We start from the raw sequence: 22,140 nt of genomic DNA, 5'->3' as shown, positions 1-22,140 counted from the left end.
ATGAGGTGAGCAGCACTCTCCACTCCACACACCCTGCCATGATGGGGTTACCTCCCCACAGGGCCACCAGGGCCACCTTGGATCTGTACTAAAGGCTTTCAAACTGAGGCCACAATGACATTTCTTTATTTCTTAGCTAGTTGTCCTAGGTGTTTTGTAATGATGGAAAGCTGACTGACCCAGCACCTCCTCTGCCTTGGACAAGCCCCACACACACACACACACTTCAGCAGTGTGGCTCAAGTGAGGAACACTCACTCCAAACACTACTGTGTAGAAGAGAAGAGATAATGCCTCCTTATCATCCGCACTTTTCCCAACCAAAGCTCACGTCAGATCCACCTATCATTAGATACGTGGGGTGCTGGGGTCAGGTGGGGCCTTCAGGAAGTGATTGCTCACACAGACAATCCTAGCCTTGTGACATCCTGCACCTCCTCTGCCTCCATCAGCAAGAAGGCATCACTGGATGCAAGCCCTTGACCTTGGGCCAGAACCATGAGCCAAAATCAACCTTTTTTTCATAACCTACTTAGTCCTCGGTATTCTATTATAAGTGACATAAAACAGACATAGCCAATGATTTCCTGGAAACTATATCCAGGAAAATATAATTTAAACAAAAACAGTCCGAGTCCTAACTACATAAGTATGTTATTGTATAAAAATTATTGGGGCTGGGAGATGACTCATTAGGAAACGTGTTGGCCACGCAAGCATGAGGACCTAAGTCCAAATCTTCGGAGCTCACGTAAAAAAAAAGTGAGTGTGGAAGAGCACACCTGTCCTCCCAGGGGTGGCAGAGACAGGAGGATCGCTGACCAGCCAGTTTAACCAACTGCTGAGCTCTGGTCTCATTGAGAGACCCTGCCTCAAAAAGTAAGTTGGAGAGTGATCGGGGAGACCCAACCCCTCTGGTCTACATGTGCACAAACACACAGGAGCACCCTGAGCTCTGTCAGGTCCCTCATCTGTTTCTACACAGCTGTCGTGGCAGCAGGTATTCACCTGTCATCCCAGCATTGCGGTCACTCCGTCCCACAACTGACACTCCTTCCCAAGTATTCTTCGCCCCATCCATCATGGCCCCATCATGAGGACACCCAGGCTAGAGCCCTGGTCTGTGTCATGCTGCCTCTCCCCTGCTGCTCCAACCTCTAGCTCCAGGGACAATAGTCCACTCTCTGTATTCCCCAAAAACCCATCTGCCTCCCACTTCCTTCAGGCCCCGCAGCGTCCTCTGCTCCACTGCTCCCCCTGCTGGCCACATCCCATCTGGAAGCACAGTGGTGTTTATGGGTCTCTTACTGTCTTCATATAAGTGGTCCATCATAGCTGCTGGGCAGGGTTACCATCCCTAATGTGGGCCCCCCAGCCATGAACTCTGGCAGCAGAATGCTCTCCTCACACTTGACTGTGGTCCCCACTTTACCAACCATGAGTCAAAGTCCCCAGGTACCAATAGACCCATGCACCTGGGACCCTGCTAGGGTAATACAGGAGCCTTCTTGGGAAAGATACAAAGAAAGGCTTTGTACCTTGAGCAGACTCTGAGGAAATGACACAAGCTGAGTTTCTTTTTCTCTTGTTTTCTTTTACCAGAAAGAAATACCAGCTTGCTCAGAGATGAATTCACTCCAAAGGCCAGCTTACTAACACCGGCTAAGGCTGGGCATACTCACAAAGGGAGCCCATCCTGGACCACATAGGTTCCATGGAAGCTACGACGGTCTGTTGGTCCATCCACAACATTGTAACTGATCTTTGACAGAGGTTCTGCCATGCTGGGGGCAAGAAAGAGGACATGTCCCAATAAGAGGGAGGTTATGGCAGAGCAGAGACACAGAGGGACAGGGGCTCAGCCTCTACTGGTAACCCCAATTCAGTGACCACAGGCTTTTCCTTTGAGAGGGGCCTCTGGCCACAGGTCATGTCTGTTGTCAGGATGAGTTGTGCCCTTGGGTCTCTGGGGCAGATGAAGCAGAGCCTGCCCAGGCCTACCCCAGGTGAATTCTGGGGTCTCTCTGGAGAAAGGGCCACTCACTCTCCCACAGGATCTGTGAGGGCCACATCTTTCTTCTCAGCTGTGTAAAATGGGGGGTCATAGATCAGAAACTCCGCCTACAACAAAGCACATGAGCTTCCTCAGAGTTTTGCCCTATTCCAGGCAAGCAAGGCTGGGGGGCTACAAACGGGCCCAAGAGCATCTACAGCCAAGGTCACTACCCAACCAAGACCAAACGTCCTCCCCAGGTGTGCATGGGAATCTCTCGGCCCTGGGAGAGCTGAGGGAGAATTCCAGATGCACACTCCAATGGGACCAGCCCAAGCATTGCTATGGATGGTGTGAACCCTTCCAGAGATGGGACAGAGGCTACATGGGCCCCTGGAGATAAAAAGAATTCCATACAGCAGAGAAAGTAAGGAGGGAGCTTCAGTCTAGAATGTTTCAGGTGAACTGAGAGAAAACCCTGGAGGCTGGAATGGCAAGCGGATGCCATTATCCCTGTCTCTGTGTATAGGTCTCTCTTTTATGCCTGTCACTCAAAGGGGGGGGGGTAAGTTGCTCACTGGGAACCGAAGAGTCAAGAACAAGATGGATGGGATGAGGCTGGAGCATGTGAGGAGCTACAGAAGCATGTACAGGCCATGATTCTGTGAGGCCAGATCACCTCACCAGGCCCTTCCACATTTGGGCTGTATAGCTCATGTGATTTAATCTCTGCATGCCTTGCTTAGTTTCCTCATCTGCCAAATACTCAGATGATCAGAGAGGCTGTAATGGGTAGAGGCCACTATGAACACGGGAGGAACTCTTCTCCTCCCCCAGAGCCAAGCCCCTCCTGCATTGGTTCACATAAGAGTTATACTCACCTCCCAGGGCACCTTCTCATTGGGCACAGGGAAGCGCATAATGCGGGCATTGGGGTAGAGGAGGTGCCGGGCGTTCACATGGTAACCATCTCCAGGTTCCTCTGCTTTCCTCCTGATATTCAGTTCAGCATCTGGCTCATCGAAGGTCCTTTGGGATGCTGGAAACAGACACATGTTTGAACACCAGCCCTGAGACCCCACTTCCCATCCCAGGAATCTCAGCCACAGAAGGACAAAAAGCTAGGTCAGCATTGCCTAGCAGACACCTGCCACTGAAGCCACACTTAAATGTCTCAGCAGTGAGCTAACCTCACAGGCTGTGACAGGGTCTGTCCAATTAATGGGGGCAAGTTTGCTTCCTGCGGGCCAGTCACACCTAAGGAAGACGGTTCATGTCTATTTTCTGACTAGCTGCACATTTAGGGAAACGGACTTTGCTTTCTATGCCTTGGTTAACATGATAGTCTCAGTCACCTAGAACTACTCCCTGCCCCCAACTTTGCAGCAAGCTGTGCAGAAGGAGGTCAAGGAGGCATGACGTGCTGCCCCCAGGAATCCAGTTAACTGCTAAAGCCAGGAGAGACCGGCTCAGCTCATAGGCAGAGGTGAGAGCTGGCCCCATTGGGCATCAAGACAGCTACAGCCAAAATCCCTACAACAGCCTCTCCTGCTAACCCATCCCCCAGACTCAAAACCACACAGACTATTGGAGAAAGCTACTAAGAGACCATCTACTCACCCAGGGTCAGCACACCTGCCTCCGAGCCAAAGCCACTGTCCTTCAGGGTTGTCACGATCCAGTGCAAAGCTCTGGCCGTCTGAGCTACCTGGATGGCATGGCCCAAGAAAGACTAGGTTGACATCTGTGGTCCACATTACATGTGGCTTATGGCCTAGAGGACTGGCCTCACTCCCCAAGTGACCCAGGCACCCTGTTGGGCCATGCAGCCTCAGAGGAGAACTTGAGGTTGGTCCTCTGGCCTCAGTCAAATTTAAGACATAGTCCCAAGACATTAGTGTCTCAGAGGTGGCCTTGAATAGAGAAGGGAGCCATGTGGACTCTGGGATTGCCAGGACTGTGTACTGATGTGGGTGCCTCACTGTTCAAACCTGCAGGGGGCTCAGGGCAAAACGCTTGGGTAGAATTTTCTAGGGAGTAAAGAAGGTGCTCCTTTCAATGGATAATTCTGTGTGTGTGTGTGTGTGTGTGTGTGTGTGTCTGTCTGTCTGTCTGTCTGTCTGTCTCTGTCCCTCTCTTTTCTTCTGTCTCTATCCCCCACCGTGTGTGTCTGTCTCTCTCTCTCTTTTTCCTTCTGTCTCTATCTCTCTCTCAATCACTCACTCACTTGCTTGCTCACTCTCTCCTTTCCCCTCTCTCTCTCTCTCATAGACCTCCATTTCTACATCTTTCCCCCAAAGTTCTTGGTCTCAGTGTCACCACACGACAAAATGCCCCACCAGTCCCCAACTGCCAACCTACCTGTTCCTCCAGGGAGACCAGCCTCTGCTCCATGGAACCTGACCTCTTCACACGGTCCATGTCCAGCAGATCCACCATGGTGTCCACTCTGACAGAGGATAAATAGACAGGCTTTAGGGACCCTGCCAATTATATAAAACATGATACCCCCAAATCGCAGACAGCCCCAGCAAACCCAATAGCTCAAGCGTAGCATCCCGCTGACTCTCACTTCAATACTGTCTGTGATTTGAAAGTATCTACAACATACATCTCTATCTTAAAATAAAGCTGCCCCAACAGAAGGGCAGCCCAGGTTCAGGGGGCCAGCTCAATGGGCTATCAGAGATGTCAGCTGGGAGAGGTGACGGCATTCACACTAACCCACTTGCACGGATTTGCCCCCTGGTGCTGGGCCATGAGCTCTAAAAGCTGTCCCGGACGGCAAAGCTTGTGGTGACGCTGAGTGCCAGTGGGGCACTGGGGCTGTTGGGGAATGTTTAGTTTGAACCAGAAGCCCCGCTCGCTCCCCACCATGGCCAGCTGTGTTTAAACAACCGTCCAGTCAAGGCCTGCCTGCCAAGCTCCTAGCGGCTTTGCCCAGGGATTCCTTTATTTCCTCCCACTTGAAGTGCCGACTGCCAGCAGCATCCTTTTGTAATAAAGTGAGCCACACTGTAACATCTGATCGCTGTTTCTGGGGATGTGACCCAATTTGAACAGTCATTCAGGAAAGGGAAGCTAAGGACCACACTGAGTGTGCTGGCGTCTACTTCCCCATGCATGGCATGGCTTCAGTCCACAAAGGACACTCCGGTGCCCCTGCCTTTTTTTTTCCGAGGCAACTTTGTGAACATGTGAGCGTGATATTTACAGCGTGTTTGGACCCCCATGATTCAGTCACAGTGACACACAGGAACCACCTAGATCAGCAGAAACTCCCAAACCTCCAGCCATACTCTGTGGGTGAGTAGCTGGGATCAACTTCACTCAGCCACAGTGCCATAAGCCCTGGCACACCACACACCAGGGCGCCTCCCTGGGCCTCAGATCCCTCACTGCACCCCCAGAGACAAAGTGGCCAGGCCAGGGTCCTCACCGGGTCTGAGGGACTGCTCACCATTTCCCCGTCGCTCTATGCTTCGCAGCACTCCCCTACTGAGTGCATAGAGTTTTGTTAAAGGTTTCTAGACCACGGGCCAGAGATTCTGAAATGTTACATCTTAGCACACTAGCTACTGTTCCCCCTAGAATGTCTGTAGGAACCATCTCGGAAATTTGCTATTTTAATAATCCTTTTCAACCTCAGGAAATAACTGGAGAAGGCCAGCTTCCTCCAGGCCCCAGGCTGGAAACTGGACATCAGGTCCATTCTGAGCCTCCTACAAGAAGGGAAATCTGGGGTGAGGGCTGAGTAGGCTCATGTGACTGACTTCTTCAGGTCCCTGAGGCAGGAGAGCACAAAATCGCCAGGACAGGCCCCCAAATCCAGGCTCTACTGTTCAGCAGCGGCAGACACTGTACTATTCTACTTCTGTCCCTTTCCTGAGTCTTTGCCTCCTCAGTGCAAAGATGGAGCAACCAGCATCTCTTTGTAAGAAAGGCTAGGGTAAGGCCGGGCGGTGGCGGTGCACGCCTTTAATCCCAGCACTCAGGAGGCAGAGGCAGGCGGATGTCTGTGAGTTCAAGGCCAGCCTGGTCTACAGAGTGAGTTCCAGGAAAGGCTCCAAAGCTACATAAGAGAAACCCTGTCTCAAAAAAAAAACCAAGAAGAAGAAGAAGAAGAAGAAGAAGAAGAAGAAGAAGAAGAGGAGGAGGAGGAGGAGGAGGAGGAGGAGGAGGAGGAGGAGAAGAAAGGCTAGTGTAGGGAAGCAGGTCACATATTCAGTCCACAGCCATGACTTTGACACTGTGCCATCAGAACCCTCATGCTGACTCTACTGACCCAGCTTCAAGATCATCCTGGTAATGGAGCATCCAGACATGAGCTCCATTTCAGAAGCTCTCTGGATGCCACATATCCCAGTATCCGGGCAGTAGACATAATCATTGTTCAAAATTAAATGGCACCATACAACCATTCTTGATAAGCGGTAACAGCAAGTTCGGAGGGGCTGCATGGACCCTGGCACCTGCCCTTAAATAGACAGTGAGAGTGTGGTATCAGCAAAGAACACAGCCCAGAGTGCCACAGGCTAGCCAGGCCAGGGCCCATAGCTTAAGAACCACACAGCATTCACTGAGTTTCTGCCTGACTCTGGGCTTTCTCTGGGGGTCAAGTACTGTAAGATTCTGTCCCTGCTCTCAGGTAGCTCATGGAGGGACAGCGGGATACTACCCCCATCTCACTGTGGTGGCTTGAATGAGAAATGCCCCCCACCACAGTCTTGGGTATTTGAACACTTGGTCCCAGTTGATGGCCCTGTTTGGGAAGGTTTAGGTTATTCTTGCTAGAGGAAGTATGTCACCAGTGGGTTTTGAGATTTGCTCTCCCTGCTTTGGGCTTCCAGTTCAAGAATGAGGTGAGCTCTCAGCTTCCTGCTCCTGCTGAAATGCCTGCCACCTGCCACCATGCTGTTGCCACTGTTATAGATTCTAACCCTCTGGGCCTGTAAGCCAAAATAAACTCTTCTGTATGTTGCCTTGGTCATGGTATTTTATCAAGCTACCAAAGAGTACCTAGTACCACCCCCAAGCAATCAGTTGATATATTCACCAGCCAATAAGCCTATCTCCAAATCCACCAATAAACCACAAATGAACCTGAGACAGACTCACCAAACAATGTACCCACAAAGCCACCAACCAACACACCAGCAAACCTGCCAACCAGCCAGCCTTCGTAATTGTCTAGGGGTGCCGACGGGGAGTGGGGAAGCAGGAAAGACCCTTTGATACGAGGACCCTAAGTAGACAACTGCTCTAAGTAGAGGGCATTCCAAGGACGACTTGATGTCATTGTACCCAAGCAAATGGTACATCTTTGTCTAGCTCACCCATCACGATAGGTACAAGGGACTTTGATCACTGGCTAGTTCACTGAGGTTTGTTGATGTTGCCGTCAGCATCACCATAACAACCAGATCTATTGGAGCCGCACCATCCCTCTCAACACCATTCTCTCCAGTACTGTCACTACCAGCATCATCATCATCATCATCATCATCATCATCACTATAGTCACCATCATCTCCAGCTCTCTCAACACCTTCATTTCCATCATCATCATCATTACTCTAGTCACCATCATCTCCAGCACTCTCAACACCTTCATCTCCATCATCATCATCATCATCATCATCACTATAGTCACCATCATATCCAGCACTCTCCACACCTTCATCTCCAGCATTATCATCACCATCACCAGCATCATCACTCTAGTCACCATCATCTCCAGCACTCACAACACCATCACCAGCATCATCACCATCATCATCATCATCACTATAGTCACCATCATCGCCATCACCTCCAGCATTAACATCATTGTCACTATTGCCATCATGCCACATCAACATCATCACCATTATCACCATCATCATCATCACAATCGGGTGCCCTGATTGCTTGTCTGGGCACAATGACACCCAGTTTCCTCCCCCACAAGTTGAGCATGGGTCCTGCCCCATGGGGCTGCACTTGGAATGGCTTTGAGGCTACAGGGCATGGTTTTAAGGATGCATCCCCCAGGGCTCCTAGCCTCTGTACTTCTCACTGATGTCCTGGATCCTCTGTTCTGGCCGCTGTTTGAGCTGGTACTGCTGGTTCTGCAGGTAGTTCTCCTTCAGGTAGAGCTCCCAGGACAGGAGGGCTGCCTCCTCATTCTTCTCCAGTTTGTTCTCTGTAGGCAAGATAGGGTTAGCAAAGACCTAATGACCTACCTAGAGCCCCGTGGAAAGGGTCCACCACTCCATATCCAGGCCCAGGGAGCTACTGGCTCATGCCAGGTGCAGGGAAAGCCCAGCAGCATGCTTAATGATGGCCCAGGGCTCTGGAAGGAACCCCACACTCGCATCTGCACCCAGGACAGTGGGACTGCACAGTGTTGGGGGCAGGGGCAGTGTCAGGGGCCAGGGGGACCCACTGAGCTGCTTGTGTCGTTTGGCAGGGATCTTCAGGACAATCCTCTTGATCAAGAGCTGCAGGTGGCTGAGGAGGATGAAGGGGGGAGGGGCCGGCGGCCGGCCATGGTACTCCTCGATCAGGTCATGGCGCTGGAACTTCCAGATCTGGTCTGTGTGTTCCTGCACTTCCTGGAATGTGTAGCTGGCAGGAGGCAGAGGTATAGGTATCAGAATGTTTGTGGGACACAACATTCTGGGGTCAAGTGCCTGGCACAGCCAGAGCAGGTGAACGGGAAGTAGGCCAGATGCCGAGAGGCAGCCAGCTTCTGGGAACGGGTGAGGACAGGAAATCACAGGGATTTTAGATTTATACTCCTGAATAAACAAAGATGGCGTCTGTGAGGGGCTAGACATGGGCACTGGACACCGCAGAGCTTCTCTGTGTATCTAGTAATTTGAAGAAGCAGAGGATGGTGTCTCGGGTACTTCAGGTACTCAGATCTTACACAGACGCCCAGAAGCAGGAGAAAGGACATGTGCTACTTTATCAGACAGCTTTTCCTGCCTGAGGGACAGAGTCTACCCAAATCCTACCCACACTCCCTGTCCTGATCTCAGCTCTAACTAGCACATGTAGTTCTCAATGTTCAGAATACTCTAAAACAGAAGGTGAACCCCTCCGAAATCAGCTGGTGAGAAAAGAATGTATTGTGCACACCATAATGGAGGGACTTCCAAAGGTCACGGCCACCAGGAACCTGCCTATAGAGACAAGAGGGCCAAGGGCTCAAGGGTTTCACTGTGGGCAGGCTGAGCCTCCCGTGGCTGAGCTGTTTCCTTTCAGAGTAGGAGTGGGTCTTATGACCTGAAGTCAGTGGACAGGGGCTACTGGGCCCCTGGGAACAGTGACACAGACCGGGTGCCATGCTGGCTCCTCAGGAGCTCCCCACACACTCTCATGAGGCTGTCACTCGCCTGCCTGTGCACACGCCAGCCCCAGAGAGCCCTTCCCTGCACAGGTGCCCATACTCACTTGAACATGGCGATGAGCAGGTTGAGCAACAGGATGTTGGCAAAGAGCAGATAGAGACAGAGCAGGGTGACCGTCAGCCACTGAGGGAAGGCGGGCGTCTGCCCTGTCCAGTCGCTCTCGGGACACTTGGGCTTGTAGGGGTCTGTGCCATTGGGGCTGCACTGGTCCATGCTGAAATTCACACCTGTGGGAAGTGGGAGGGGACAAAAAACATGCAGTCGGTCACGAGAAACTTCCTGCCAGGAACCCTGACCACTGGGGCACTGACCGTCCCCATAGGCTTAGACACCTGCATCCCAGGAGTTAGGGACTGGGTGTCTGGCTAGAGTCCAAAGCGACAAGAGGTCTGTCTGTGCTTGGGTATCCTCAAGCAGGAAGTGGGCTATTCGGGGGGAATCTGGAGCCAGAGCTGTCTCCCAGGTGGCACTCTGCACTCCAGGATCCAGCCATCCCTCCCTCAAGGCACTTCTCGTGGCTACAGATATCAGTGGATGTGGGTCTTGATCCTCAGAAATTCAATGAGAAGGAAAGGATCTTCAAAGAAATAACTGGGGGCTAGAGCGGTGGCTCAGCAGAGAAGAGCACATAACTGTTCTTCCAGAGGACCCAAGTTCAATTCCCAGCACCCACTTCAGGTGGCTCTCCACTACTGTAACTCCAACTCCGGGGGACCAGACGCTTCTGACCTCTGTGGGCACCGCGATCACACACACATACCCTCACACAGACATACGCATACACACCATTAAAAGTAAAATAAATTGGGGGTTGGAGAGATGGTTCAGCGGTTAAGAGCACTGGCTGCTTTTCCAGAGGTCCTGAGTTCAATTCTCAGCAGTCACATGGTGGCTCACCGCCATCCATAATGAGATCTGGTGCTGGCGTGCAGGTATACATGCAGACAGGGCACTGTATACATTAAATAAATAAATAAATCTTTTAAAAAAATAAAAAGAAAGAAAAAATAATAGAACTAAAAGAAAAAAAAAACAACAATAACACAAAAAGGAGGAAGATACCCCGGAATGAGCTTCACAGATCCGGACCTGGAAACTGAAGGATGGCTAAGGTAAGCCAGTGGACCAAACGGTCAGAGAGGCAGCCTGTTTCCAGCCCAAAGCCCCAAACTTCATGTAGACCCAAGGAATTCAAACTCCAAAACAATTCGGAAACTGAAGAGCAGAGCCAGAGGACTCACCATGCCCAGTTTCAGAACTTACTACAAGCTACAGCAGCAGCCATGGCAAGGAGGTGCTGGGCAAGGCCAGATGCACACCAGCGGAAAAAAGATGGGAGACCCAAGATGAATGCTTTCATTAAGGATCAGGTGCCTTTCACAAGGGGCCAGGACAGGACAGCTCAGGAAGACATACTTGTCAACTGATGCTGCTGGGACAATAGACAGCCACATGAGAAAGAGTGACCCTTGCCAAGCACTGTGGTGCACAGTGCCAGTCCTGGGGAGGCAGAGGCAAGGGACTCCCCGAAAGCTCCAGGGTAGCCAGGGCTATATAATGAGACCTTGTCTTAAAAAAAAAAAAAGGAATGGGCTGAAGAGATGGCTCTGAGGTTAGGCTGCTCTTCCAGAGGCTCTGGGTTCCATTCCCAGCACCCACATAGTGGGTCACAGCCATCTCTAACTCCAGTTCCAGGGAATCTGATGCCTTCTTCTGGCCTCCATGGACACTAAGCACAAGCGTGGTACACAGACATGGTGCAAACAAACACCAATACATATAAAATAATAATTTAAAAAAAAAAAACAAGAACAGCCCTTCTCTCACATACTAATGTGTGTAGATAAAGTAGATCCATGGCTGTATAGGGAAAGAGAACAGTATCATTGATAGGGCAAGGCTGAAAGCTAGTTTTTGCAAATGAGTCAGAGGCCGAAAGAAAGATCGGAAGCTATAAACCTTTACAAGAAAAACACACACATAAACCATTTGAGCCTTGGGCTTGGCAATGTTTTCTCCACTGTGACACAGAGGCACAAACGATTTTAAAAATCAAGCCGCATCTCATTAAAATTCTATGCTTCAAAGAAAGTGTCTTTTCATAAATAAAAAAAGATAACCTCTGTAATAACAGAAAATACTGCAAACTAGTCCTATGATAAAAGTCTTAAAAGCTCAATAATAAAAATATAATGGAAGGGGGAAAGTAAGCAAAAGCTAGAAATGGACATTTCTGCTAAGAAGATGTACAAATGGTCCAGTAAGCACATGAAGATATATTCAGCAGAAGCCACAACAGAAATGCCAATCAAAACCACAAGGACACACCGCTAACATAATGAGTGTGAGGTGAGCGTCGAGAAACTGGAACGCGTCGCCTCTGTGGGAACAGTTTGGCATTTCTCAGAGTTAAACACACCCGCACAACAGCATGCACGTAAGTTCGTAGCAGCAGCAGCAGCCACAGAAGCCAAAGCCTAGGAAGCATGCAAGTGGCCACAGCTTATGAATAATTAAAATGTGCCTCATCCATGTAGAGAAATACAATAAAATGGAATGAAGCGCTGATAACTGCTACACCCCTCGGTGAACCCTGAAAACACGACACTGGGTGACAGAAACAGACACAGCTGACTACGCCACGTTAGGTCTAGCATGTGTGACATGTCCAGGAGGGCGAATGTGTGTGGACAGCAGCAGATGGGTGGCTTTGTAGGACGCAGGGAGGGAGGAGGGCAGTGGCTGTTGCAGGGACGGGGTCTGAAGCTAGCTTCCATAAGACACCACGCATGTGAGGACCTTCTGTAGGTAGCTGATGTGGGGAATTTGCCTGAAGGATGCTGGTTTTAAAAACCACATGAGACTGGGAAATAGCTCATCAGTAAAATGCTTGCACTGCAGCATGACTGCGTTCAATCCCCAGGACCCATGTTAAAAGCCAGATGTTATGGCTCACGCTTCCAATACCAGGGCCAAGGAGGAGACAGATGGATCCCTGGGACTCCCCCCAGCTAGCTTAGCCTACAGGCAAGTTCCAGAGCAATGAGTGATCCTGTCTCAAAAAATGAGAAACTGAAAAGATGGCTCAGTGGTTAAGAGCACTGGCTGCTCTTCCAAAGGACCTGGGTTCAATTCCCAGCACCCACATGGAGGCTCACAGCTGTCTGTAACTCCAGTCTTAGGGGATCTGACGCCCTCTTCTGACCTCCTTGGGCAGTGCACACAGGTGGTACACAGACACACATGAACGCAAATTCATATGCATAAAATAAAAATAAAGGAAAAAGTAAAAACAAACAAACAAAAGACAAGGTGGGTGGCTCCTAAGAAAAGACACCTGAGGTGGTCCTCTGGCCACCACACATGCATCCGCATGCACACATATGCACTCACACACATGTGCACACACTCACATATACACACCTGTGCACACACTCACATTTACACACCTGCACTCACACACATACTCACGTACACACCCTCACACATGTACATGCTCACACACACAAGCTCACGCACAGGCACAGATAGACACACTCACACTGTCTTTCTGCAGAAAGCTGTCTTTCTGCCACAGAGTAAGCAGTCATTTCTGACTGCAGTGGGGTGAGGGAGAGGGAAATGGGGTGGCTTTTGATGTTGTGGACAGTCAGCTGTGCCCCATACATCTTAAATTCCTGCTGTCACACTCCTCATTGACTGGGAAATGGCAGGTGCCTATGGCTCTCTGTTGAGGCTGTCAGCATCCAGGACAAGCTGACCCCACTGGAGCCCTGGGCCTTCCTGGTCCTTAGAGAGTCACACAGCCTGGCTGGAAATGAAACCCATCTCCTGTAACCTTTAACACTTAGGGAGTCCTAGGGAGCTCCCCCACTCCATCTCTCTCTAACCCCCTTGCCCCTTAGATGCCCACAACCTGGCTCCTACCATCGATGTAGGTTGGGATCTGCCCAAAGATGGTGAGGTAGGAGTGGTAGACGACCCCACGGAAGATCCAGTCCACCCGGCTCTCGTTGTGGATGAGGATGGCCTGCTTGGCCACTCCAAAGGACACCACCCACACCGCCAGGAGAAAGAGGAAGAAGAAGACGTCCTTCATCTGCAGAGAGTGAAGCAATGAGCTGCCCTTCCCACCCTGGATCTCCTCTTCCCGCTGTTGCCCTGACATGAATGCAGGATGCCAGGAGCAACCAGGGCTTCCCCGCCACCCCTCAGAGCACACTGACGTCTTCATAAGGAATACCCCAAGATGTGGAATGGGGTCAGACAAAAATGACCCCAAGAAGAAAGGACTTGCATCTGAGCAGCAATGGGGCCCATGCTGGAGCTGTGGAATGAGAAACAGGCAAGGTGGCCTGGAGGAGGCGGCATCCGGACAGTAGGATGAGGGACAGATATTCAGAGATTCTGAGGATGAGCCAGAGGCAAGATGCAGGACAAACAGTCATCTCTAGTACCATCCTACCTCTTTCATGATGGGCACAGCCCTCGGCCTCCCTCACAGCAGCCGTGGGCTCCAGCCCCTCCCAGGGAAGTCCTTTGTGCCCTCACCATGCGCTTCACGATGATTATCTTGGGCCCCAACGTCTTGCTGATAGTGAAGATGTGCATGAGGCGGAGGCAGAACATGATGAAGTCCAAAGACAGGATGATGCGTCCAGGGTACAGCGTCCCTGGGATGAGCCTGGCAGTGGGCAAGGTACCACCTCAGGCTCTGTTCCTTAGAAGGCAGAGCTTTCTGAAACCTCTCCCTGGCCTGGGGTGGTCCTTGGAGGTACAGGGCTCTGGAGGAGCCAGGCCCAAATATGTCAAAGGCAATGGTGACATCAAGGGCAAAGTTCACAGAGAACTGAGTTGGCTTCAGTAGAGTCCAGAAACCCGGGTGCAAGGACATCCCAGAAACAATTCCAGGAGCCTTGGCCATACCCATCCTACCTCAAGAAGGAAGAGGGCCACCACCTCTCAGATACACGAGCTGTCATGAGTGGGATGTAACCCAGCAGGGAGGGACAAAGAGGACACTACATGTCTGAGAAGCTGAGGCGAACAATAATGGCTGGTGGCCCTTACATGTGACAGCAGCCCAAGATGGGCAAAGAGCAGTCACACATCCCAACACCATTTCTCCACCAGCGCCAAGGCAGGCTGGGTCCAGGTGCCCCGCAGGAAGAAGGCAGGGGTTCCCTGGCCACTCACCGGCAGGTCAGTCCTACTATGAAGAGCAGAATGGCACCAACGTCCAGCTTGTTCCAGAAGTCACTGAAGTACAGGGACGCCATCTTCTTCAGGCCACACCCATCAGGATCATAGAAGAGCTACTGAGGAGACCGCAGTTAGGGGAGGCCAACATCGCCATCAGTGTCACACTGACAAAGCCCTTGTGGGCAGAGCTTGACTGTGGTGAGGGGGGGCAGCAGGACACAGGGTGGACCTCTGCACTCAACGAGTTCAGGAACAGCGTGAGCAGAGGTAAGTGCCTGCCATACTTCACTGCTAGTCAGTCTCTCATGAACCAGAGGTCCTATTGAACCTGTGCGTGTATGTATGTGTCCATGTCTGTGTGTGTCCGTGTCCGTGTGTGTGTGTGTGTGTGTGTGTGTGTGTGTGTGTGTGTGTGTGTGCTGGAGAAGCTCCTTTCTCCCTGCCAGCACCTCCTACAAGGATTTTTGCTCTGTCTAGAATGACACCTGCTTCCTGAGACAGTCTGGGAAGGAGGGGCCTGGAGGAGAGACCCCAGGATCCTCACATGGTCTGCCTGGTAGAAATTCTCACCCTTTTCTGGTACCAGGCCCCCAAACTCTCATGGTCAGGCATATCCTTTCCCTAGGCCTGAGGGACAGATTCTAGGAGACACACGTGCTCTCTGTCCTGGGCTGCCAGGTGAGGTGATATCAGGAAACACAGAAGCTCTGACCCCCATGGAGGGTCTGGCTACAGAGGCTGAGGAGGCCCCCAAACCTCAGCATTGCTCCAGCGTCATCATGCCCCAGCCCCATGGTTCTTTCTTTAGCTCCCCTCTTTCTTCTTTGGGTCTCCCAACAGGCAGGGTGTCCATCCGATGTAAGCTGGTACCTCAAGGACGCAGCGGGAAACTAACACAGTGAGGGTCGGTCTGCTCAGTGGTCATACAGGCCCTTGTCCTGGGAGGTGACATCCAGCCTTATGGTAGTGTCCTATTTATCAGGAGTGTGAGCTAGTCCAGGTGGTCATATAGGCCACTCAGGACTAGTTCAACCTCTAGAGGGGGACTAGAGACAGATCAGCCAGGAGGATAGAGCCACGTCTGTGTGACTATGTGACTGACCCCCCGGTATAAGCCTGGACCCTGCAGCTTGCAGAAGCTGCCTGGGTGACACTGGCCCTGAACGTTATTACACATTCTTTGTCCTTGCAGGGAGAATCAAGTTCTGCCCCTGCCTCAGGGAAGGGACCTCTGGATTCTCTGGGTCAACCGTCTTTGGATGGATGGATGGGTACCTCTGTGTTTGGCAGGTTTTACTCTAAGCCCCTTTCTGGAATGAACCATAACCACGTTCATGGCTCTCCATCAGTCTTCTGCAAATGATCACACAGGGCCCCACACTTGGCAATATCGAGAGACACACCTACTCAAAGGCGGCCACAGAATGGAATTAGGTGGGAGACCTCGGGCCACACAGAACCAGCGCGACTTCCGGGGGCACTGGAAACTAACGGTCCTGAGTGCTTTGCCCCGGAGAGGTCCGGAAGCCTAGCTTCAGGCAAGGCAGCCAGGCCATGGAGGCAAGGCTCCCAGGTGGAGGAGTGGGCACCTGCCTCCCGGGGTTCCACCCAGCTCCTAGGGGCCCGGGGGAGGCTGGGTGGAAACAGACACTCGGTGTGGGAGTGGTGAGCACCTGTCTTGTCTCCTCACACACCAGGGAGAACAGCCACAGGTAGATGAGGTACTCGCACCAGGATGGTGAGGGCTGGAAGTCCACCATGAGCACGTAGGCGAACAAGCAGAGGAAGGCAAAGTAGGACAGGATATTCAGATGGAAGATGACCACGGGCGCGTTGAAGAAGGCGCGGACGCGGGCTGGGCGGCACAGGGCCTGCAGCCTCTTCTCCCTGCAGCAGACGCATCGGGTGACTGTCACAGACTTTGGTCTCCAGGATCCCTACCTATCCTGTGAGAGATGTGACTCAAGGGGCAAACGTACTAGGAAAGGAACACCTCACTTGGTACCCAAGGCCATATAGCAGTTATAGAGGCCTTGGCACTAAAGACCCCAAACCTTGCACAGGCCCAAAAGGCCGGGAAGCAAGCGTCTGTACATTTTGCTGAGCTGTGAACACCACAGCTCCTATCCAGGGCCGAGGCCTGGCTGTATGCCTAACCTGGGTTAGGTTCCCCATGCAGTGCCCTTAGCATTAGTTCGTAGCCAGAGTTCTCAGGCCTCAGGTGCCCCCACAAGTGGGGACCAACTGCCATTACTGTCATAAAGGTCAGACTAACAGCGTGTCCAAGTCCCCACGTGGACGCGCTCTGACGTGTAGCCTCTTGTCACAGCTGTTACTGGAAACACAGGTGCAGCTCTGTTCCCCTCAGGGAAGGGCAGGGGCACTATAAAGGTCACATGGCAATGTCCTTGACCCCTGGAAGGATGTGAAATTGACGTCTGGTCCTCCTGGGTCTGTGCAGGGTGGGAGTCCAGAAAGCAGGGCGGACTAAAACAGCTTTAGCATCTGATCTGCTCCTCCGTTTCCCCTCGGGCACATCCCTAACAGTCAGGGCATGAGAGGGTGACAGAGCATGTGGCCTATGGCTATGAGAGGGCTTGCCACCGGCCACTTAGCCTGGAGTTTGGCATCTGCCCCTGAGAACCCAGAGATGCCAGGGAGCCCAAAGATGCCATCTAACAAAAATAGAAATGACATCTTAACAAGAGCCCTCATGCTCTGAGGCAACCCAAGTGAAGCACAGCCAGACCTGGTCTTCAATCCTCCACCCAGTCCGCCTGCAGCACCCAGGGTACCCTATCCACCCCATGCTCCCTGTTGCCATGGAGCTGAGGCCAAGAGACAGTCTCATCAGCACCGCCAGCCTCTAGTATCCAGCAGAAAACTCAGGGCACGGAAGAGTCTGACCCGAGGTGGTACTGAGGCCTGGCGGTTCCCCCTCTACTTCCTGCACGTTCTGGGGGCCCAGACCCCTCCCCCTCACCTGAAGGAGATGAGGCCGGTGAAGAGCAGTGGAAAGGCCAGCATGCACAGGATGACCTGCCACAGGCTGTTGTCCACACAGAGCTGGCCCCACCACACCTTGGTCAGGAAGGCCTGTGGACAGGGCGGTCTCAGGGCAGTGGGTACCCAGCAGCCTGACCCCCACCCAAGCCCCCAGCCACCCAAGGATGAGTGCTAGTCACACCCCCCTAATCACTGTGCTCTTTGAAGCCCTACCCACAGGTGGCCAGCGTGACAGGCACACCATGGTCAGCCAGCAGAGCAATCACGGTTTTGGGCGTTTGGAGCCAGGCCATGGTGTATGATAAGTAGTGAATAAGCAGGGCTTATCACATGGGGCTCTGACTTTCCTCTTGCCTGCCATCCCTCCTCTAGCTTCAGGACCCCCAATCTTTGCAAAGTCCTGAGGCCATGCAGTCCCAGGCTGTCATAAGCAGACCCCTTTTTGCCACCATGGGGCAGGGCTTGATTCCTCCCTGGGTATCCCCAGGCTCTGCACGTCCCAGGACACATGGAGTTCCATGGGCGTGGTAACAGCATGAGGCTGTGCTCCAAGGACACCCAAGTAATAAAGGAGTATGTTCCATAGTCCCTAATGTTCCATGAAGGCCACCCTGTCCCCCCTGTACTTCCTGAGCCCCCAGATGACACAGGCTCTTGGAAAGTACACTGAGGGCCACCTGACATTTGAGCATCGGCCTCCACGCCTACCAGCCACTTCTTTTGCTGTGTACCAGTTTCCCCATCCCCAAACCAGGAGGCAAGTGCCTGTCCATCAGCATATGTCTAGGTACTAGGCACTATCCCAGTCATCAAAGAGCCACGCTGCCAGTAACAGCCATGTCATCCGAGGCAGGGCTGTGCCCCCCCTGGGCACCTGATTCTGGAAGTGGTCCCTCGGGGAGTTACCTGGATGCCTCCATGAGACACGAATTTCATGTCCTTGGCCTCTAGGGCCAGCTGCAGGCAGGTGGCCTTCCCCCAGGCCTCTGACACACGGACAAGAAGCTTCTGAGCTCTCTCCTCATCCTTCCGGTAGCACTCAGTGAAGACACCTGAGCAGGGGAAGAAGAAGGTCCGCTTCAGCAAAGGCAGGACGTAGGGTGAGACTAACACATAGGGACTGTCCTGAAACATCTAGGTCGTGGAGAAGGACTCTAGGTAACAGCATCGGAGCTGACATACAGAGAGGGAGACCCTGGTGACAGTGCGGGCGGCCCCAGGGGGCTTACCGATAGCTCTGTGCTCAAACTCATCCGCCAGCGCCAGCATCTCCTCCGAGCTGTCTGTGTCTTCCTCCTCCTTGGACAGCTCCTTCAGGATCTTGCTGCAGGCCAGTGCTGCAGCAATACAGTCCTGGCTCTGGGACACAGGGGCACTGTGAGGACCTGGGGGACCACTAGATTTACCCACCCTGTACCTAGAACCTGTGATAGTGAACAGAAATGCTTAAGATGTGAAGTTTGGGGGGCCCTGTCCATATAAACAACCTACTCATCCATATTAACACATAAGCCCTCCGATGGTGGCCTCCTGTACTGACCCCGTGGGTACTATGTGCTTATCTCCCTAACAGGTATAATGAACAGATAGGAGCTGGCAAGATCTGGGCAGATCACAGAGAACAACACTGTCCACATCCTCAGGCCCGGAAGTAGCCACAACAGCTTGCTTAGAGGGCCTTTATGTTTCCTTCCTTTTCTTTCTTACTTTTTTTTAAAATGTCAGGTTTTTATTTATATTTTTTAAGATCTATTTACTTATTATGAATAGTGTTCTGCCTGCATGTATGCCTGCACACCAGAAGAGGGCACCAGATCTCATTACAGATGGTTGTGAGCCACCATGTGGTTGCTGGGAATTGAACCCAGGTTCTCTAGAAGAGCAGCCAGTGCTCTTAACCTCTGAGCCATTTCTTCAGCCCTTCCTTTTTTCTTTTAAGAATTATTTTCCCACCAAAGTTTTTATTCTCCACCGCTGGGTACTCCAAGCCTCCCTAGGTTAGAGATCTTACTACCCACACAACCATAAACTGTTATTTGCTACAGGAAGTGAGCCCCTGACTCAGATCACCAGTCTAGACATCCTCATGTCTGCAACTAAGCTGGTCCTGGTACCTGAGCCCAGATGATGCCTGCCAGCTCCTGGCGGTTCTGGATGATGGCCCAAATGAGAAGGTCGCGGACTGGGTCGATGGTGAAGGTAACATGGTCTGTTGATCGCTTATAGAGGGACCGGAGGCTCACTCCCTGTACCTGTAGGCAGAGGACAGTCCATGTCCCACAGAGTCCCCAGCATCAGAACCCTAAGGTAGTGAGCAGTGTGTGTCCTGCCTTCTGCAGTCACGGAGAGATGGCACATTTCACTCTTGGGAACTTAATTAAATGATCCATTGGGGGCTCAGGCGATGGCTCAGCAGGAAAGGGCTTGCCACACAAGCCTGAAGACCTAAGTTCGGATCCCCACCACCGACATTAAAGGAAAAAAGATGAACCCTGGAACTGAGTCAAAATAAAGCCTTCCTCCCAAAAGATACTTTCTGGCAGGTATTCGGTATCAGTGAGGAGAAAAGTAACTACTACAGACATTTCTGGAGGTAAGTGAGCCAAAATGAGGTTATTGGGGGTGGGAGAGCTTCTCTTTCCCACTCTTCTTCTCATGTAAAGACTCAGCGAGAGCCCCCACCTGCAGGGCAGGGAGAGGGCCTCAGCAGCAACCAGCCCTGTCACTGTCCTCAGACTTTCAGTCTCCAGGACTGTGAAACAATGAGTTGCTATTATCTAAGCCCTGGATCTGCAGGGTTTCACACAGTCCATGCCTTCCAGGACAGAGTGTGGAGCCCATTGCTTTGGAGTTATTTATTTGTTTGGTCAATTGGTTTTGGTTTTTTCTCTCTCTCTTTCTTTTCTCTCTCTCTCTCTCTCTCTCTCTCTCTCTCTCTCTCTCTCTCTCTCTCTCTCTCTCTTTCTTTCTTGGTGACCCTCTCACTATGTAGCCCAGGCTGGCCTTGTACTCTTCATCGTCTACCTCAGCCTCCTGAGAGCTAAAATTATAGGCGCGCGCGCGCATGCCACACGCACGCGCACACACACACACACATTTAGCAATTCCTTTTCTAATGAATGTAAGAGCTCATAACACAGCTGAGAACAGAGCGGTCACCCACCAAGGAGCCAGGCACTGCACACCTCCAGCATGACACTATACCTGGGCACCACCAACCACATGGCTAGCACCCGTGTTACCAGTACTCACATTGAGCTTGATGTGCGGCATGGGCAGTGAGAGCCGTGGCCGGTCACTGTACCGGGGCCGGGGGTACAGCAGCTGTGTGGAGTCCCCCAGGAGCTCACGCAGCACCTGGGCCACATGGTGCATGTGCAGCCGGGGTGCAGCAGGCGCACAGGCCAGGCACTCATGCTCTTCGGCCAGCACCTTCTGCAGCTTGCTGTGGAAGAGGCAGGATGGCTCCAGGTTCTCGTACAGGCAGAGCAGAGTGTCCCAAGTGACAAACTCCTTCAGCCGCACCCCATTCTCCAGAAAGAGCCTCACAAACTCAGGTTTGTTGGAGATGAGGGCAGCTGTCATCATGGGGTGCAGATCTGAAGGCTGAGAGGGAGCAATGGTCAGTGACCATCACATTAAATCAGCACCTCCTAGAACCCTTGAGCTCAGAACCCTAGAAAGAGCTGTTGGGATATCTCTCCTGAAGGATGGAATCCACCCTGGTCATCTATTCCCAAGGTGGGCCTGGAGCCTTGCACACACACACACACACACGCATGTGCACACACACACACACACACACACACACAGACCCCTTACCTTCCACTGCCATTCACCAGTGAAGATCTCACTTCGAGCAATGTCCACACGGTTCCATGCTACGGCCAGCTTCAGCTGATGGTCCCAGTTCTCATGACCAAAGTGGTCTTGGCTTCGAGAGGCTGTGGGTGACAGTGTGTGTCAGGTGCCTCTACGTGAGGCTTGGTGTGGGGCCCAGGAGTTGGTTGGGGAATTCTAGTTCCCTTAATGATTTAAAGTGGTAACTCAGAGCTTAGTGCTGACACCCTCCGTGAGACACCCGCTTTGTAAAGCACTTTTCATTCGTTGTTAGACTCAGAAAATCTCAGGGTTTTGGTCATCTCTTTAGTTTACCCCATTTCCCCATCCTGGGCCATCTCCCAGCCATGCCCCTCTGTGACAGGTGAGCCACAGTGTAAGGGGGAAAAGTCACAGTAAAAGAAGATAAAGGGTTCTAAAAAGCATTCATTTATATCAACATGCAAAGCAGAACACACACACACAGACACACACACACACACACACACACACACACACACACACAAACCACATTTTTCTCTATTCTAACTCTTCATCTGCAGCAGCCATACCACCCAGATTCCCAGGAACGCATATCAGCCAAACATTCTTTTTTTTTTTTTTTTTTTTTTTTTAAGATTTTATTTATTATGTACACAGTGTTCTGCCTGCATGTATGTCTGCAAGCCAGAAGAGGGCACCAGATCTCATTACAGATGGTTG

At 51.9% G+C, this 22,140-nt stretch overlaps 1 protein-coding gene across 3 annotated transcripts in view; it reads right to left on the bottom strand.

The window, feature by feature from the left end:
* The window catches only part of Trpm2 (transient receptor potential cation channel subfamily M member 2), a 50,624-nt gene that overhangs the window by 6,525 nt on the left and 21,959 nt on the right, over nt 1–22,140 (bottom strand). For 2 of the 3 annotated variants that reach the window (XM_059282028.1, XM_059282027.1), the window contains 18 exons: nt 21,421–21,542; nt 20,851–21,204; nt 19,713–19,850; nt 18,828–18,957; nt 18,505–18,650; nt 17,576–17,688; nt 16,266–16,479; nt 14,587–14,705; nt 13,942–14,074; nt 13,318–13,489; nt 9,434–9,617; nt 8,421–8,602; nt 8,045–8,177; nt 4,355–4,442; nt 3,614–3,701; nt 2,875–3,032; nt 2,045–2,121; nt 1,683–1,784 (listed from right to left, as the gene is read on the bottom strand). In XM_059282028.1, coding sequence (XP_059138011.1) covers nt 1,683–1,784; nt 2,045–2,121; nt 2,875–3,032; nt 3,614–3,701; nt 4,355–4,442; nt 8,045–8,177; nt 8,421–8,602; nt 9,434–9,617; nt 13,318–13,489; nt 13,942–14,074; nt 14,587–14,705; nt 16,266–16,479; nt 17,576–17,688; nt 18,505–18,650; nt 18,828–18,957; nt 19,713–19,850; nt 20,851–21,204; nt 21,421–21,542 — 2,653 coding nt within the window. The remainder of the gene's footprint in view (nt 1–1,682; nt 1,785–2,044; nt 2,122–2,874; nt 3,033–3,613; nt 3,702–4,354; nt 4,443–8,044; nt 8,178–8,420; nt 8,603–9,433; nt 9,618–13,317; nt 13,490–13,941; nt 14,075–14,586; nt 14,706–16,265; nt 16,480–17,575; nt 17,689–18,504; nt 18,651–18,827; nt 18,958–19,712; nt 19,851–20,850; nt 21,205–21,420; nt 21,543–22,140) is intronic. The other variant, XM_059282029.1, reaches the window with a different exon arrangement.

The sequence above is a fragment of the Peromyscus eremicus genome, chromosome 16_21 (assembly GCF_949786415.1).
Source record: "Peromyscus eremicus chromosome 16_21, PerEre_H2_v1, whole genome shotgun sequence".
Classification (NCBI taxonomy): Eukaryota; Metazoa; Chordata; class Mammalia; order Rodentia; family Cricetidae; genus Peromyscus; species Peromyscus eremicus.
Note: the sequence above shows the minus strand (reverse complement) of the source record. Positions and strands in the feature narration are given on the sequence as shown.